A 15,207-nucleotide genomic window follows, 5' to 3' on the forward strand; every position below is an offset into this window, starting at 1 on the left:
ACCACATCACAGTATTTGTTGTTATTATCAGGAGCTATGCAAGCAATTCCATAGCTGAGGAAGCCCTCACCTTACAGCAGCTGTTAACTCAGAGTGGATCTATGACATTGCATGTAGGCAGTGCTGCCTCTTTCTCTCACATTTGTTTCTCTGGCCTATTGTTGTACATCTATGTGTATCATCTAGACTTGTGACAAAGTGATAAGGCACAGTCAGCTGTCAAGTTTCCCATTGCAATTGGAATATGTGTTGCATGTTGTCAGTTGGTAGCAAAGCTCATGGAAACATTTGCAAGATTTAGGCCCTTTGAGGACATTGACAGCTAGAGAACAGTGACCAGTAATGTAAACCTTAGTATCTGCAAGTTCACATAGCCCCACTGAAACTGGTGGGCTGATAGGTTTTCCATAAATATAAAATACCACCTCACTGATTCTGACTTCTGATTTTAAATCTACCGTATTGAATTTTGTTCCACTCCTGTGATTTTGACAAAAGATCACAAATAGTGTATGTTTATAGTTTCCTATTTCTTCTGCTTTTTTTCAGATTGTGACATAGATCTTTCTATAGCAATTGATATTTCAAGGAGCATGCAGCCAGCATCCACTGTGCTTCTGAAACAGAAATTGCAAGCATTCCTCCCCAAGCTTTTACTCCAGATGAAATCACTACCAAATACCAGTTGTAATGCTGGCTTTCCAGTCAACATTAGATTCAAGTTCCAAGTATTGGCACAGACCAAACAATTCATCTTTGACTCCGATTTTGAAGACTATAATGAAGAGAACATCCAGAAGTTCTTAGATGCACAGACCACTGTGGACACCTACCTGAATGCAGACTCCTTACAGGCACTTCAGGAGAAGTTCTTCAGTGTGACCTCTGCTAAAGTAAAGGTAACTTAATGATGTGAACGTACATGTTGGAAAAGTTATGCAATTTGATGTTTACAGACTGATGCTGAGTACTCCAGGGAGACAAAAAGGTAGTTCAGGAATTGGTTAATCCAATAAATGGAATCAGAGAATGGTTGAGGAACCTCTGGAAGTTGCTTTGTCCAACCTCCTTGCTCAGGGACAGTCAACTACAGCAGGCTGCCCAGAAGCACATTCAGATGACTTTTGAGTATCTACAATGGAGACTCCACAACCTCTCTAGGCAACCTAAGCCAGTGCTCGATTACTGTCATGGTAAAAAAAGTGTTTCTTTATGTTTGTGTAGAACCTCCTGTTTTTTCATTTGTCTTGATATAACTGCATGTATCAGTTCCAATTCCCTGAGCACACTTGCAGCGAGATGCTACCCAGAGCATTTGGGTTAATACATATGGTTGTGAGTGTGAATACAGAAAACCTTCTTATATCTGTTGTGGAATGTCTGTGTACTTTGAGTAGTGGAAACAGTTCTTTTCCAGAAATTCTAAATCCTGATCCTGAATCTCTATCCAGAATTATGACCCCTTTAAGCAGAAGTCACAGAAAACATCATCCAAGAAAATTGTTTACAGAAGTTTATTTGTGTCGTTAACTTGTAAAATAATTTCAAATAACAAAGTTGAGTTCTCTTCAGGGATAGCTCAGGAAAATCTGCATAGATGCTGCAGTTGGTTCGTCCATCTTGAACTGAGGTGAAGGGAGAAGCATAAGGCTTGATCTAATCTCTCCCGAAGTGAATGGGGAATCTTTCTAGTTAGGTGAAGGAAAGTTAGATCTCATTGGAGTGTTTCAGGGTCATTGCCCTGACAGTTTATTTTCAATAAAGCACTGTCGTAGTTCAGCCCTGCTCAGGACCAAGCTATGCAGTCTCTCGCTCACTGCCCCCACCCTTCAGTGTGTTAAAGAAAAGAAGGCAAAACTTGTGGGTTGAGATAAAAAAAAAAAGTTTAAGAGAATAACAGAAGAAAACAAAACAGAGATGGAAAATAAACAAACAAAACCAATAATAGAAAATACTGAAGCAAATAATTTACAGTACAGTAGCTCACAGCAGATCCTGATGCCTAGCTTTTTCCCAACTATTAGAAGGCTCCCTTCAGCACCCTCCTCACTGATATACTGAGCATGATGTCACATGGGATGGAACAGCTCTTTGGCTAATTTGGGTAAACTATCCCAGCTGTTGGCTAATTAGTAACCTATCCCAGCTGTGTCCTCCAGCCACAAGTGCCACCAGCTCCAGTTCCTCTCCCAGTGCAGGTGAAAATTAACTCTATCCTAGCCAGAACCAGGGCAGGCACTGACTCAGTAAAGCACGGAGCATGTCCTGAAGTAGACAGTTTGAATATTGTTACTTACTAAGGTCTCCATGCAGGAAGACCTTCCTACTGAGGAAGGACATGTTGGCCCTTGCAAAATACATAAGGAGTTTGTTCTATGAGCTTTATTTTAACTTTTATAAGATGTTAATTTTAATCTGATGTGGAGTGAGAAAGCCATATTTTCACGAATTCCCCTGCTTTCAGATGAAAGTTGGCGTTCTGGTTTTTTTTTTTGCAGCATTTGCATAGGTATGGCATACCAGTTTAGGTTGTAATTTGATGCATAGTTAATACAATTTTTTTTTCCCGAAGATTTCTTAAAATCTCATTTTATTCTGAGTGGGGAACATGACCACATATGATTTTGCTTCTTTTGGGCCTCAGTAGAGAGAACTTGTATGACATGAAAGTAAAAACAGTGCTTTTTTTCTCCTAATTGCCAATTCTGTTAGATCCTTGTTGAAGGTTAGAGTTAAGCAAGGATTCTTTCTGTATATGCATTATTATTAGAAATAAATATGCTGTGTATCTCAGCACTTTACCAGTGGATTAATATTCCTTTCTGATACTGTTTATGTGCAAATTGAAAGTACAAGACTTCAGAACGTACATGAAATCATGATTTAATCTCCCTAGGATCCTGAGCAATAACATTCTTGTTCTGTAAAGTTTATTAATTATAAACCTCATCAGGCATCATGATTCTCTGCTGTTTGTATTTCTTCTTTTATTTGTTATTTGTTTGTTTTTCAGCAAAAGAGCTGGACCTAATTCCAGCATTTTTTGACAAAGCGAGACTCAGATGTGTTCCAACAAGATCTTTACATAAATGAAAGCTTTATAAACATACATAATGCCCAAGCTAACACCCCAAATTTCCCCCGGTCATGTTTTTAAAATTAAAAGATTAGGGAAAAAAAAAAAAAAGCAAGCATCAAGCTCAGACCTACAGTGTTGTTTCTAACAGTCTGTGATGTGTTTCCCCATCCATAGTCCAGCTCTCCACTGTTAACACACTCTGCTTGAGCCAATCTAGAATCAGTACCAGTGCCTCCATATTGGGTGTTTTGGAACTTTCCACCACCAAAACCAGTTAACTCTGCCCACTCTTAAATTCTGGTCTCCTTGCTGCTTTAGCATAGAAGTGGAATGTTTGGTGTGGCAGTCACTTCATTTGCTTTTGTCACCTGTGGAAAAATTTACCTTAACAGAAGTAATTCTTTACAGTTTGCATTGATTGAAGCTGTGCATTGTATAGGGAATGTAAATAAGAAGGATGGGAGGGAAGGAGCTCTAGCTGTGCTTGTCTGCTTGTTGGTCAGAGAGTTTATGAGGACTTAAAGTCATTACTATTGGGAGCAGGAGACAGTTTAGTTCTGCAGCCTCTTTTTGGGAAACCTAATCCTCTGGATGAGTGGGACCTGAGAAGACTTCTTCTGGTTTGAAGGCAGAAGATGAGGAGAGAAATGGGAAGAGACTGGTAGCTTGGAGGAGAAATGTAAGAAATTGTGCTTTCCTATAGCTCTAAAAGAGGCTTAATTAGAGCTCTTTGGCCTGGAAAGGTGGGAATGTAGCCAATACGAAGGGTCAGGATTAGCGTCCTGAAGTGAGCTAAGCCTTAGGTTTTAACAAGGAAAAATGTGGCAGAGGGTGGAGCAGAGTGGTGTATTGCCTGTATGGAAAGGGCAAGCGGGCATGAGCATCTGGGGGAGGGAGGATTGGACCCAGAGAGGATGAACTTCCTGGTGTGGCTCATCTGACAGCCAACTGGAGCTGCTCTTGCAGAAAGGAAAAATTTTATTTGCTCTAAGTTCTTCTCCACATTCCTACATAGGAGAACTCTTCTGACATCAGAGAAAGCTCCTAAGTGGATAAGTCACAGCAGAATCAGCCTTCCAGCTAGTGTACTAAGAGGATGACAAACATAATTAGTAGCAATGCTGTGAACTGGTCAGCAAGACAAATCCCTCAAATGGGAGTGCTGTCGGGGAAGAGAGGCTTTTGTGTTCTGTTCACCTCATTCCTCGGCACTTTTCCCAGCACATGTTTCAGACTACCACAGTGTAGTGCAATTTGACCACCTCAAATTTACAATGGCTCAACTTTTAGTGTCTTCTCAATTGACTTGACGTTGCTCCCTTTCCTGACAGATTCTGTTAGTATTTTCAGATGGGCTGGATGATTCACTGGAAGATCTCAGAATGACAGCTGATTCCCTTCGCTTTAAAGGTATTACAGTACCGCACTAATGCTTCAGCCTCCCGCTACCAATGGCCCAGTGTATTGGTCCCCCACTGCAACTTTTCCACATAACATTACTTCTCTGCGCTTATATGGTGTTCCTCAGGAGTCACTAGGAGAGTGTTTGCTTCTCCAGGTGAATCAGTGTTCATGATGGCTTGTCACTGGTTGGCAGATGATGCCAGAAACACACACAGAGGTGCAGAGGGCCTGGGATGGTTCTGGTTTTTGGAGCCCAGCTCCAACAGCTGGGGCAATTCAGGGCAGCCCTTCTTACTGATGAGTGCAGCACCAGAAGTTAGACCCATCTCTGACTTCTGCAGGAGAAAATATTTTTACACTTTGCTTTTGGGCATTGAGTAGCAGTCTGATCTGACAGCTGGGAGAGAAGTTAATCGGGAAATTACTGATCTAGATTTTTCTCTTATACATTGTTCTCAATAGCTTGATTTCTTTTAACATATTATGTTGAAGCCATAAAATCTAGACTTTTAGAGAGTTGCTGTTACTCACAATGATATTGTTGGTTAAATAATATAGTTCAGACATTCATTAATTTGAATCTATACTTACGTTGAAGGTCTTGATGCACTTCTATTAGTTGGCCTGGATAATACACAGAACTTGACTGAACTTCGGGAAATAGAATTTGGCAGAGGGTTTGGATACAACGAGCCTTTGAGTGTTGGGTTTGCAGAGATTGGAAACATCTTGCAGAGAAACCTTGTAAGTCCTTCTGTAATATAAACAAAAAGGGGTAAAATCAGTCCTTGTTTTGTGATTAGTACATGTACATTAAATGTTGCTTGTCATTTTTCAGGATACTGTTGCAGAAAGGAAATGCTGTAAGGTTGTTTGTAAATGCCTTGGAGAAAATGGTGATCTTGGTGGTCAGGGGAGTCCTGGAAGAAAGGTAGGAGAGTTAAGATAGGAATTACCTAAGAATTGGTTTATTTGTTGAAATGTTTTCATTTTTTGTACTATTTCAGAGCATACATGCATGTGCCCACCACCTTTGCTGTTGTGACAGATGGAGGAACCTGAAATGTGATCATTTCTCCGCTACATTGCAAAAATATTTTTGTAATGAAAATAATTTGTTAATATAAAAATCATTAAGCACTCTCCTTCACCAATTCAGCAGAAAATTGAGAGGGATTTAAAAATTAAGTCTGATTAACCAAGAGGCTTATTAGCTCTTGTAAGTGAGAAGCTTCCAGCCAACAGAGAAAATAATCCTTCCCTGGGTGTGAGCCTTATCCTTTTGTACCTCTGTTTGTTTCAGATACCGTCTTCTATAGGTTTCTTTTGATCTAATATAGTACTAATTTACATTATTTCCTTTGAGATTTTGTATTGTCTGTTTTAAGCCTTTCAAGTATTACAGATATCACCATTTCTACAGCACACTAGTAGATTTCATTATTAGGGTTTTTAGTATATGTAGTCTCCATTTGACTACTATTCATTCCATTATTTCATCTTGTTCCAGTAACATAATAAGTAAATTACATTTGTAATTCATACTCTTCAGTTATGTGGTTGCAGTTAAACGCATTTTTTGTTATCTCTTAGCAAAAGTATAGCCTTCTTATATATATTCATAAAACAATTTACTGATTTCTTCCATTACTGTTGTTGATTTTCTTACATCTTACTGTTTTACTAAAATATCTAGATTAACCTGCTTAGACAAAACAGTGTTCAGAATGTAGACATAGTTGTTTTGCAGGCAGACAGACATGATGCTTAGGTTGTTCAGCCTACAATTGTAAAAGCATGTTTTTGCAGCCCAAATTCATGTCTCATTTTTGTTCATTTTTATTCTTGGAAATTCTGTTTGTTCTAGTTTCTCTCTGTTAGTGTTTTTGCCCTGAGGGTATGAGGTTTGTATCACTTCGAGTAGAACATTGCAATATTCCTAAAAGTCTTTGTAAGGTATTGCAGTATCTTTGTCCTAATAATTTTTCAACTCCTTGTATTTTTCATTTCACCTTAGAATTTCATTACTGTATAATGTTTCATTTTCCAAATCACTGAGGAAGATACTTAACTTGATCAAGTATTACAATGGGCTTTGTTAACCCATCAGACAGTTTCTTGAAATAATACACTGAAATTTTATGTTGAACGTTGTTGGTTTTATTAGGTTTTCTTTTTTCACACCCATGTCAAGTATATAGGAGTGTGCAGAGTGTCTGTGTAAATGTAGTCGATGGAGCCTGCCCTCCTCAGCATAACCAGATCCACTTTTCAGGAAATGTTTTCTCTCTCCATGTGCAGAGGAATCAGATAGAAATAAACCCAGTGTGCTTGGAGAACACATTTACTTATCTCTTAAGTTCCTTTTTTTTCAGGGAAGTACTGGTTACAGAGGATCTCCTGGCCATCCTGGTGTGGAAGGTGGGGTTGTAAGTAAACATTATTCCTTCCTGCTAAGATGTTGTTGGTTGGTGTTTGAACCTGTCTGCACTTACTCATTCACTCAGTACTCATCAATGTTAACCTAAAATATGTATAAGCAATATGTATCTTAAGGTGAAGATATGGGCTTGATTCTCTGTGCATCTGCACCTCACCATAGTTAGTACTAACTTCTAATGCAGAAATAGAATCAGTTAGAAAGAATCCCACGACAGCATCTTATGTGGCATATTTATGACTAAATAATATATTCATTTTTTGTGACAAACTGTAGCCAGATTCTGATAGTTCTTATAGAAAAGACCATCCCTTCCCTTCTCAGCATGGGTGAATATCTTATGACTGGGTAACAAAGCAAAATTTTGTAGTGTGTTTTGGTGATTTCCAAATCCTTTACAGTGTGATGTTCCTGACATAAACTACAACATAGTGTGCATAAGCCAAAGCTCAACCCACCAGGGGCATTTCTTCCTTTTTTGCTGTCTAGAAGCAAACAAAAAAAAATCCTGGAAAGAATAAGATGTAATTTCCTTAGCACCATTAGCACAGAACTAGGTTTACAACACTGCACCCATGACATGAATATTACCCCTTATTACAGGTGAGAAGCCTACAAACTAAGAACCAGCCAAAGATTCCTCTCTGTACATAACTGTAAAATTCACATTGGAATAGTTCCAGTTCTCACAGGTCAGCTTGAATTTGCCTTTGGTGAGGCAGCCGGGGGCAAGGCAACTGTATATTCAGAGAAAGGTGCTAGTGGAAAAGAACAGTTGTCATCTAGAATTATCAAGAAAGTGCATTGTGATGATGGTCTTATAATTTCTTTGGAAATCACTGGTGTAACTACTTAAGCAATTTCCACTTTTTTTTTTTTTTTCAGGTGGCCTGATTTGCTCAATAGTATAATAAAATTCCATATAAGCAATTTCCAGAATGACTTAAAAATATTTATTTTATTCAGGAATAGAACTATTTTCACATCATTTCATAGATATGAATGACACGATCTAAATAGGAATTATAATTCAAAATCTGAGGGTTATTTTAAATGATTAACCTTTTGAACACATTGAAATGGGATGGCCCAAATTTTTCCACACAGCATTTTGATTTCAAAGATTTAAAATCTTGTATTTTGAAGTGGTGAAGGGGTGAAAACAGTTTTGAATTTGCTTTTGTGTATGAAATTGAATTTCTGTTTTTGACCTTCTGAGAATCTAGAATAGTCTTCTAGAACAGATAAATTACAAAAGTCTTGTTTCTGAATTTTCTGGTCCATTCATTTCCATTTTTTCTTACTGTGGAAGGAGAAGTCATGTCCACACTTTCAGAAATTTCTCTACCTTCTCCATGTGACATGTGACTTTCATGTTGTAAATTTTCCCTACTAAGACCTAAACTTTTTTCCAGCCACAAGATGAGAATTTGAAGCATCCAAAACAGTTGAATGTAGTAAAAACACAGCAGAAAGCAAACTACTGAAAACAGACAACAGAAGATGCCACAAGGAAAGGAGGTTGAGGAGATAATGCTGGACAGCTTTGGTTTATCATGGTGTAGTACTCAGCTCAGGGATTAGTCTTAATGTTTCACGTAGGCAATGCAGCCAGACCAAAATGCTTAAACTTCTGGTTTTACATGTTGTGGTATGGTTCTGCAGCACCATTGTCTAACTTAATCTAGAATGTAATCTGTGTTGCTTTTTTGCTAGTTTAGAGAGAGACCTTTCTTTGAAGAGGAAGAAAAAAAGAATGGTCTTTGTTCTTCTGATCTTAGGCTCTTCAAGTTTGTCTTCTCTTGCACAGTAGTACAGGAGCTCTTGTGTTTACTGTGTGCTTGTTCTTCATTTCATTTGTTGTTGTTTACCCTTTCAGACAGCAATTTTAAGGCGATCTGCTGGGAGATGTTGCTCTCTTTCCAGTTTAAGAGGTTCCATCCTAACAAACCTGGAATAGAAGTCTGTAGAGATCAGTGACTAGAGGAAAGGCATTCAATATTCAGTTAAAAAACAACCCAGCAAAAGGCCTACCTTCAAGTACAGAGATTTAAGTCAGAGATTGGTAGTGCATTCTAAAACATAACATAATAGTGAGAGCAGAGAACAAGGTGCAACTTAAATTAGTAATTGACTGTTCTTGCTAGTATGAAAATTTCCAGGTGATTTCCATTTGTGTCCTTAGTGCAGTGAATAGTGATATAATTCTGTCTTGCTTTAATCTTATATGATGACTTAACCAGTAGCCATCTTTGCATGGATGAGTTTGAACATTCACTTTTGTTTCTTAGGGAGAGAGAGGCCCAGCTGGTTTCAGTGGGACTCAAGGGGACAGGGGATGCCCGGGAGCCAGAGGCCATAAGGCAAGTATGTCACTTTGAAGCATTTCCTAATTTTGTTTCACACAAACCTGTTTTCTCTACTGAGGACAAATCCCTGTGCTATCCTCCTGAAGCACGGATGGACAGCAAGCCCCACCTGAAAAGACAGCAAACAATTTTTACTGTCTCCTTTGGAGAGATACTTTGTGTAACCAAAGCATGGTCAGATGGCTAAGGAGATTGCTGACTCAGCAGCTTGCCAGTGACTCTTCCATCACCAACTCCAGGCTGACCTTAGGTAAAACTATAAAGCTTTACAGAACAAGAATCAAAATGAAGGCTGTATTGTCTTCCCACAGGAAAGGGGTCAGTTCCATATGTAGCAGTACAGACTACAAATACTGAGCCCAGCATGCCTCCGCATAGCGAGCTATTGTACTCTGCTTTTCAAGCTTACTGAAAATACTTTCAACAAATTTCATCTATATTTATTTTCAATTTCAGGGGGCCAGAGGCTATAGAGGAAGTCAGGTACGTGTTTTCAGATGTGATCAATTTTCTTTGAGAGCAGTGTTCTGCTTCTTTTAAGTTTATGTTACCTTGTAAGATGAAAATACCAAGAAGAAAGGAAAACAGTCTAAAAACTTCAGAGTATTTAATGTACTTTTGCTGTGGTTGCATAAGAATGGATTTAAGTCCGAGCTGTTAGGTATCACATTATTGAAAAACAGAGTCTTACTTGTATTTTTAGCAGTCATGGTTGATTTAGTCTAACAGGAGAGGAATTTGTTTACTGGCTATTTTAATAATCTGTCAAGGTGATAATTCTGAGATTAATATTTATTGCAGATTTGGACAGCCTTTTAACTGAATCATTAGTGGCACTTTTTTTAATATCCAGACTTCTCTTCAGCTGTTTTTGTCATCCACTGATCTTGCAACTCTGCTTATTTAACCTTTCAGACTTACCTGTTCATCAAGTTTCAGCACATAAAAATACAATTCAATACTGGTAACTTAGTAAGGTTGAGGCAGTTTATTGAAGTCTGCAAGGCATTTAAGTACAGCTATTTGGAGAAAAAAAGGCAGTACTGAATATTTAATACTATGAAAGTTGTCTCAGGTTTTCTGAGGTAGGAAATAAACGAGGGAAAAATTAAGATAAATAAAAGTCCTGATTGCAAACTCCCTAAGGTTGGGATGGGTGTTTTTTGAGAAAATGGCTTCCATAAATGGTTGCAATATGGTGATTCGTTTTTGCAAAGGGAAGAGAACAGTGTTTGTTTGAATGGGAATGTGACTACTGTTTATGCAGCAAGCATCACATGGCTGAAGCAGTAATCAGGTTTCTTTAACGAGTCCTAAAGCCTAAGATCAGTCTTCTCTAATTGTTTTAATCATGATTATTCTTTCTAGCTTTTCAATATACCATTCACAGTATAAATTTTCTTTTTTTTTTTTTTTTTTTTAAAAAAGCACAATACAAGCACCTATGATGGCTGACACCAGAATTACAAGATTATCAGCATGACAGATCAGATACTAGTAGTTATATTTTGGAATATATTTAGATTTTGAAGGAGCTGCAGTTGGGAAAAAGATTTGAAACTAACAGATGGAAAAGCAGAATTTAAATACTGATGAAGATCTATAGTTTTAATAACCATTGTTCTTATTAAGTGTTCTTAACTACAAATTGTTTAATTAAGTCATTAAAAATCTGAATTATTAATTCCTATTTTTAATTATTATTTTAATTATTTTTGCTAGCCATTGAAAACTGCTATTTTTATTCAATTTTCCAAAAGTAAGATGAATGCTTCTTCAAAAAGGCAAGTGGATGATGCTAATAGGGACTTTTTTGCTTATTGCTACAGGGTGATCACGGTGAGAGTGGATTTGACGGCACTGATGGAGAGCAGGTAATCATTGCTTTAAATGTGCAATGCAATTTAAAGACACCTACCTCCGGGTTCAAGAGTACAAATTTTTGTGCCTTTGGAAGGGCTTTTAACCTGAACAGAAATTCTGTTAGTTAGTGTTTAGAGTTGCATATCTGATTGAAGTTGGATTCTGCTGAAAGAACAGCCATTAATTTTTAGTTCTGTTTTCCCACTTTGTGAGTCTAGGGAGAACATGGATTTCCTGGATCTCCTGGAGAGAAAGGCAACACAGGAAAAAGGGTGAAGTATGCTTTGTAGTAATGTTTAGATTTTATGGAAATGTCTTTCCAAAGTGTAAAGGTATCCGTAATGCCTGTGAGTAGTTTTTATTAGCTGCCTGTTCTCTAATATGATATAGCTCCTGCTGTAAATCAGTGTAGCTTCGTTGACTTAAACAGACGTGTGTTCTTTTATCTGGCCACCTTCTACCACAGGCACTATTTCCACCTGGACCTGAATGGCTTGTGCTCTTTTTATGAATTTAGGGCAGAAAAGGCCCCAGAGGAGAACCAGGTGATCGAGGAGAATCTGGTCTAAGAGGAGATCATGTAAGTATATTCCTTCATTTTCGTTAGGTTGCACTGATTTGTGCCTGGATTTTGTGATGAACCTGCCTGAAATATATGCAATTTGAAGAGTTTTTCATAATCCTAGATGGTGCAGTACTCTGCAAGAAGTATGGCATACTCCAGGGGTCCTGAACTCTTTAGATGCAGGTGGACTGATGTGTTTCGAAGCTTGTTCCTTACATTTTTCTTTTATTTGTTTATTTGTTTTTACTATGGGCAACATAACTCCCTTTGGAGCTACTTAGTCCTCCCCGGTGGTTCCCACCCTGCAGAGGAATTTCTGGATCACTTGAAAACCCTGTGCACTGAGAGTTGGTTAGCAATTTATAATGATGCAAAGACAAGTTACTTCTTCATGCTGACATTTTTTTTCCTGGCATTCTCCAGAGCCCTATATAAATGCAGTCCCTGAGGACTAAAATTCTAGTGGAGATAGCACACGGCTTGGATCACAGCTTTAGATATTCTCACACGTATTTCAAAGACCTTTGTTCCAGAGAGTCAAATATAGTGTTGACTCCTGTCTTCTAATGCTTATTACAGAAAATCAAGTGTCATGGTAACTTGCCTCTTTGAGATATCAGGATTTCACCTGTCTAGCATTAAGTGGATAAATGGAACTCCATTCTAGTGTAACCTCATCTAAAATTCACTAACAAGTTATGATCTTAATTAACTCTACCCAAAAAGACAGCTTCACATTTTCAAGGTTTAATTTGTTGCCCATTAGTAATAGTTATTTTCATCTCTTTGCAAAAGAAACTTGTGGACTTTGCAGAACTGCCTATTTAGTGTTGTTACAACCATCTTCATTTAAAATAGCATTTGTATTTCTTTTTGGCTGCAGTGACAAATCTCATTAATCCTGTTTCCATATCCATCGTCTGTAATCAAAGTAATAAAAGTGTGGTCACTGATAATGCTGAGCTTTCTGCTTAATTTTTCCAGGGAGATCCTGGGACAAGCAATAATGTTCCTGGTCCTAAAGGTGAAAAGGGAAACCCAGCACAGCAGGTAAGCAAGTAGTCCTATATTACGGAGGGAGGATTTGCATAATTGCTAAGTTCTATTGGCTGTCCAGTGACTAAGCAGCTCTTTTATTTTGTGTTTTGCCTTTGGTGTATGTCTGCAACACAGAAGGCTTTGAGAAGTACTTGATACTGTAAAAAAAGAAAACAAAAGGTTTAAATTCTAACAAAGACTATGGAAATATTCTAATAATATAGAGCTAAGGGAAGATACAGATTTAGTATAAATATATTATTTTAGCACAAATTTACATCACCAACCTGAGAGACTCCTAGTAATGGGTTATAGGATACTGTTAAAAGCCACGCTGGGAAAAATGCTTTGGGTATCAGCAGGCTGTACTCATTTTACTGTATAACTGCTATTTCCTCAGGGTAGTGGATAAACTCAATTTTGACCTGTATCTAGAATATAAGAGCTTGGATATGTGCTTATATAGTGATGTCTGATTTTTTATGAGGTGTTTGAGCAATACTGCAAGGAAACAGAACAGAAAAGCACAGTTTGTTTTACTGTCGCACTTTGTTTGGAAAGAATAAGCAAAGATGATAAGTAGTTGGACAGTAGCATATAAGCGGTGGTGGATGAAAGCTTAAGAGAGTGAGAACTAGCAATGTGTGAGAGAAATCCACTATTTTAGAAGTTTGATTCTGTTTGAACAAGTAGAGTTGTGTGCATATGTTCCGACACATGTGTGTGCATGTACGCCTGTGTAGAGTATGCTAAAAGCAGTAGAAAAACTGTGAAGGTCACTCTTCGGAGGATAATTGTGTTTTGATGACTTTTTGGCAACAAACCTCTGACTTTCTCATCTTAAGTCTAACTGAAAGACTGAAGTCAACAAAAAATGGTTTCACAAAAGCCTCAACCAACTGTCAGCTGTTAGTAACTGATGGACTGGAAATCCAAAGCAAGCATGGTCTCTCTAGTTTATGATTTTTGATTGCAAATGATATACAGAAAACAAGAATCAGCATTTAGCGTGATACAACTGATTGCAATGAAATTACTTATGAGAAGAAACAAAGAAGAATCATATGAAGAAGAATGTGTGAGTACAAGAAAAAGAAACAATATTTAAAGATCTTGTTCATTACTTTCTTATGCAGGGAGACCCAGGACCACATGGACTCCAAGGAGAGGAGGGTGATGCTGGCCCTGATGTAAGAGTAGTGATCAGTACAGGGTGGACATAACTGATTCAAGATACAATGGGATTCCCGCTGAGAAAACCAATTTTTCTCTTTTTTCCTTTTATCCCACACTTAAAACTCCTACAATGAAAGGGAAGGAAAATTTTCTGAAATGTTCATAGTGAAGCATATTTGTCTTCAAATTTAGTAATTTTTGTGTATTGCAGTGTGGTGTGGTGTTTTTTGTTTGGTTTTTTTTTTTTACATTAGGAATTTGGTGTCCCATTAATTTCAGTCATGAGAAGTCACAAGCCTTAAATTCAATGCAGCCTTTTCTGTGAGCTCTAATCACTTCCTAATTTCACCATAGATAAATCTATCCCTCCTTCCTTCCTCTGACTGCAAGTTCCATAGGCTTACTCAAGCCCGTATATAAACTCACTGGCAGCTGAGCTGCTCTTTTTAATTCACTGGAGGCTGGAACCTGTGGAGGCACCTCTTCTAGTCTGTCAGAAAGATTCCCGATACAAATGTCTGGAATGGTGATCATTTCTCAGCCAGGCTGCAGAAACATTCTAAAGGCCTCTAAGTGATGTGAGGTTTAACATTAACATTCGCTTGTGCTGCTGAGCAGTGTGCAGCGGGAAGTGGTGCAGACCTCTTAGCTCAGAGGAAGAGAAGAGGGTTCTTGTTTTATTTTAGCCAAGGGGCAGCTGGGAGGATGTTTTCCAGAATTTCGTTGAAATGCCTTCCTGCTGCAGTCACCAAGGGTCTAAAGCCTTTTTTTTAATAAGGCTTACTTGTGTAAGAATTTCTGTCCCAAATTCACTCTTCTCTCATTTTTACTTTAAACTTTTATTTGGAAATAATATCTACTTTCTGTAAACTGTATTTTATTTGATTGTTTGTGTAATGTATTTTATTATAAGCCATTGTTTCACATATTGCTCAGTGTTCTGGATGTAATCTCTCATGCCATTCCTTCCTAGGGTGCAGCAGGTCGAAGAGGCCCTCCAGGTATAAAGGTGAGTGGCTGGCACTGCTGCTAATCTGTATGCAGCTACATGTCCAGCCTCAGTGTTTGCTCCCCTTAAGGGAGAAATTCAAGACACAAGTGTTTATCAGTCAAGAGTCTATTTCAAGCCAAGGCAGCCTTTGGATCTCAGGTGGATGTACCAGAGGCTCTCTTGACTTGAAGGAATTAGAATTGGAAAGGAGCTTTCATTGAAATAAAAGGACAATTACTTTTATTATTAAGGCAAATGCAGGAACATAAATAGAGGAGAGAC

General features: G+C 38.0%; 1 protein-coding gene across 1 annotated transcript in view; it reads left to right on the plus strand.

Moving 5' to 3' along the window:
• Positions 1-15,207, plus strand: part of COL6A6 (collagen type VI alpha 6 chain) — a 63,393-nt gene that overhangs the window by 24,900 nt on the left and 23,286 nt on the right. The window contains exons 5-17 of the mRNA XM_086741465.1: positions 550-899; positions 4,411-4,489; positions 5,082-5,227; positions 5,322-5,414; positions 6,859-6,912; positions 9,215-9,286; positions 9,749-9,775; positions 11,122-11,166; positions 11,374-11,427; positions 11,673-11,735; positions 12,705-12,770; positions 13,895-13,948; positions 14,908-14,943. Of these exons, the coding sequence (XP_086597591.1) occupies positions 550-899; positions 4,411-4,489; positions 5,082-5,227; positions 5,322-5,414; positions 6,859-6,912; positions 9,215-9,286; positions 9,749-9,775; positions 11,122-11,166; positions 11,374-11,427; positions 11,673-11,735; positions 12,705-12,770; positions 13,895-13,948; positions 14,908-14,943 (1,139 nt within the window). The remainder of the gene's footprint in view (positions 1-549; positions 900-4,410; positions 4,490-5,081; positions 5,228-5,321; positions 5,415-6,858; positions 6,913-9,214; positions 9,287-9,748; positions 9,776-11,121; positions 11,167-11,373; positions 11,428-11,672; positions 11,736-12,704; positions 12,771-13,894; positions 13,949-14,907; positions 14,944-15,207) is intronic.

Source organism: Chlamydotis macqueenii, chromosome 2 (assembly GCF_036417535.1).
Source record: "Chlamydotis macqueenii isolate bChlMac1 chromosome 2, bChlMac1.mat, whole genome shotgun sequence".
In the NCBI taxonomy this organism is placed as follows: domain Eukaryota; kingdom Metazoa; phylum Chordata; class Aves; order Otidiformes; family Otididae; genus Chlamydotis; species Chlamydotis macqueenii.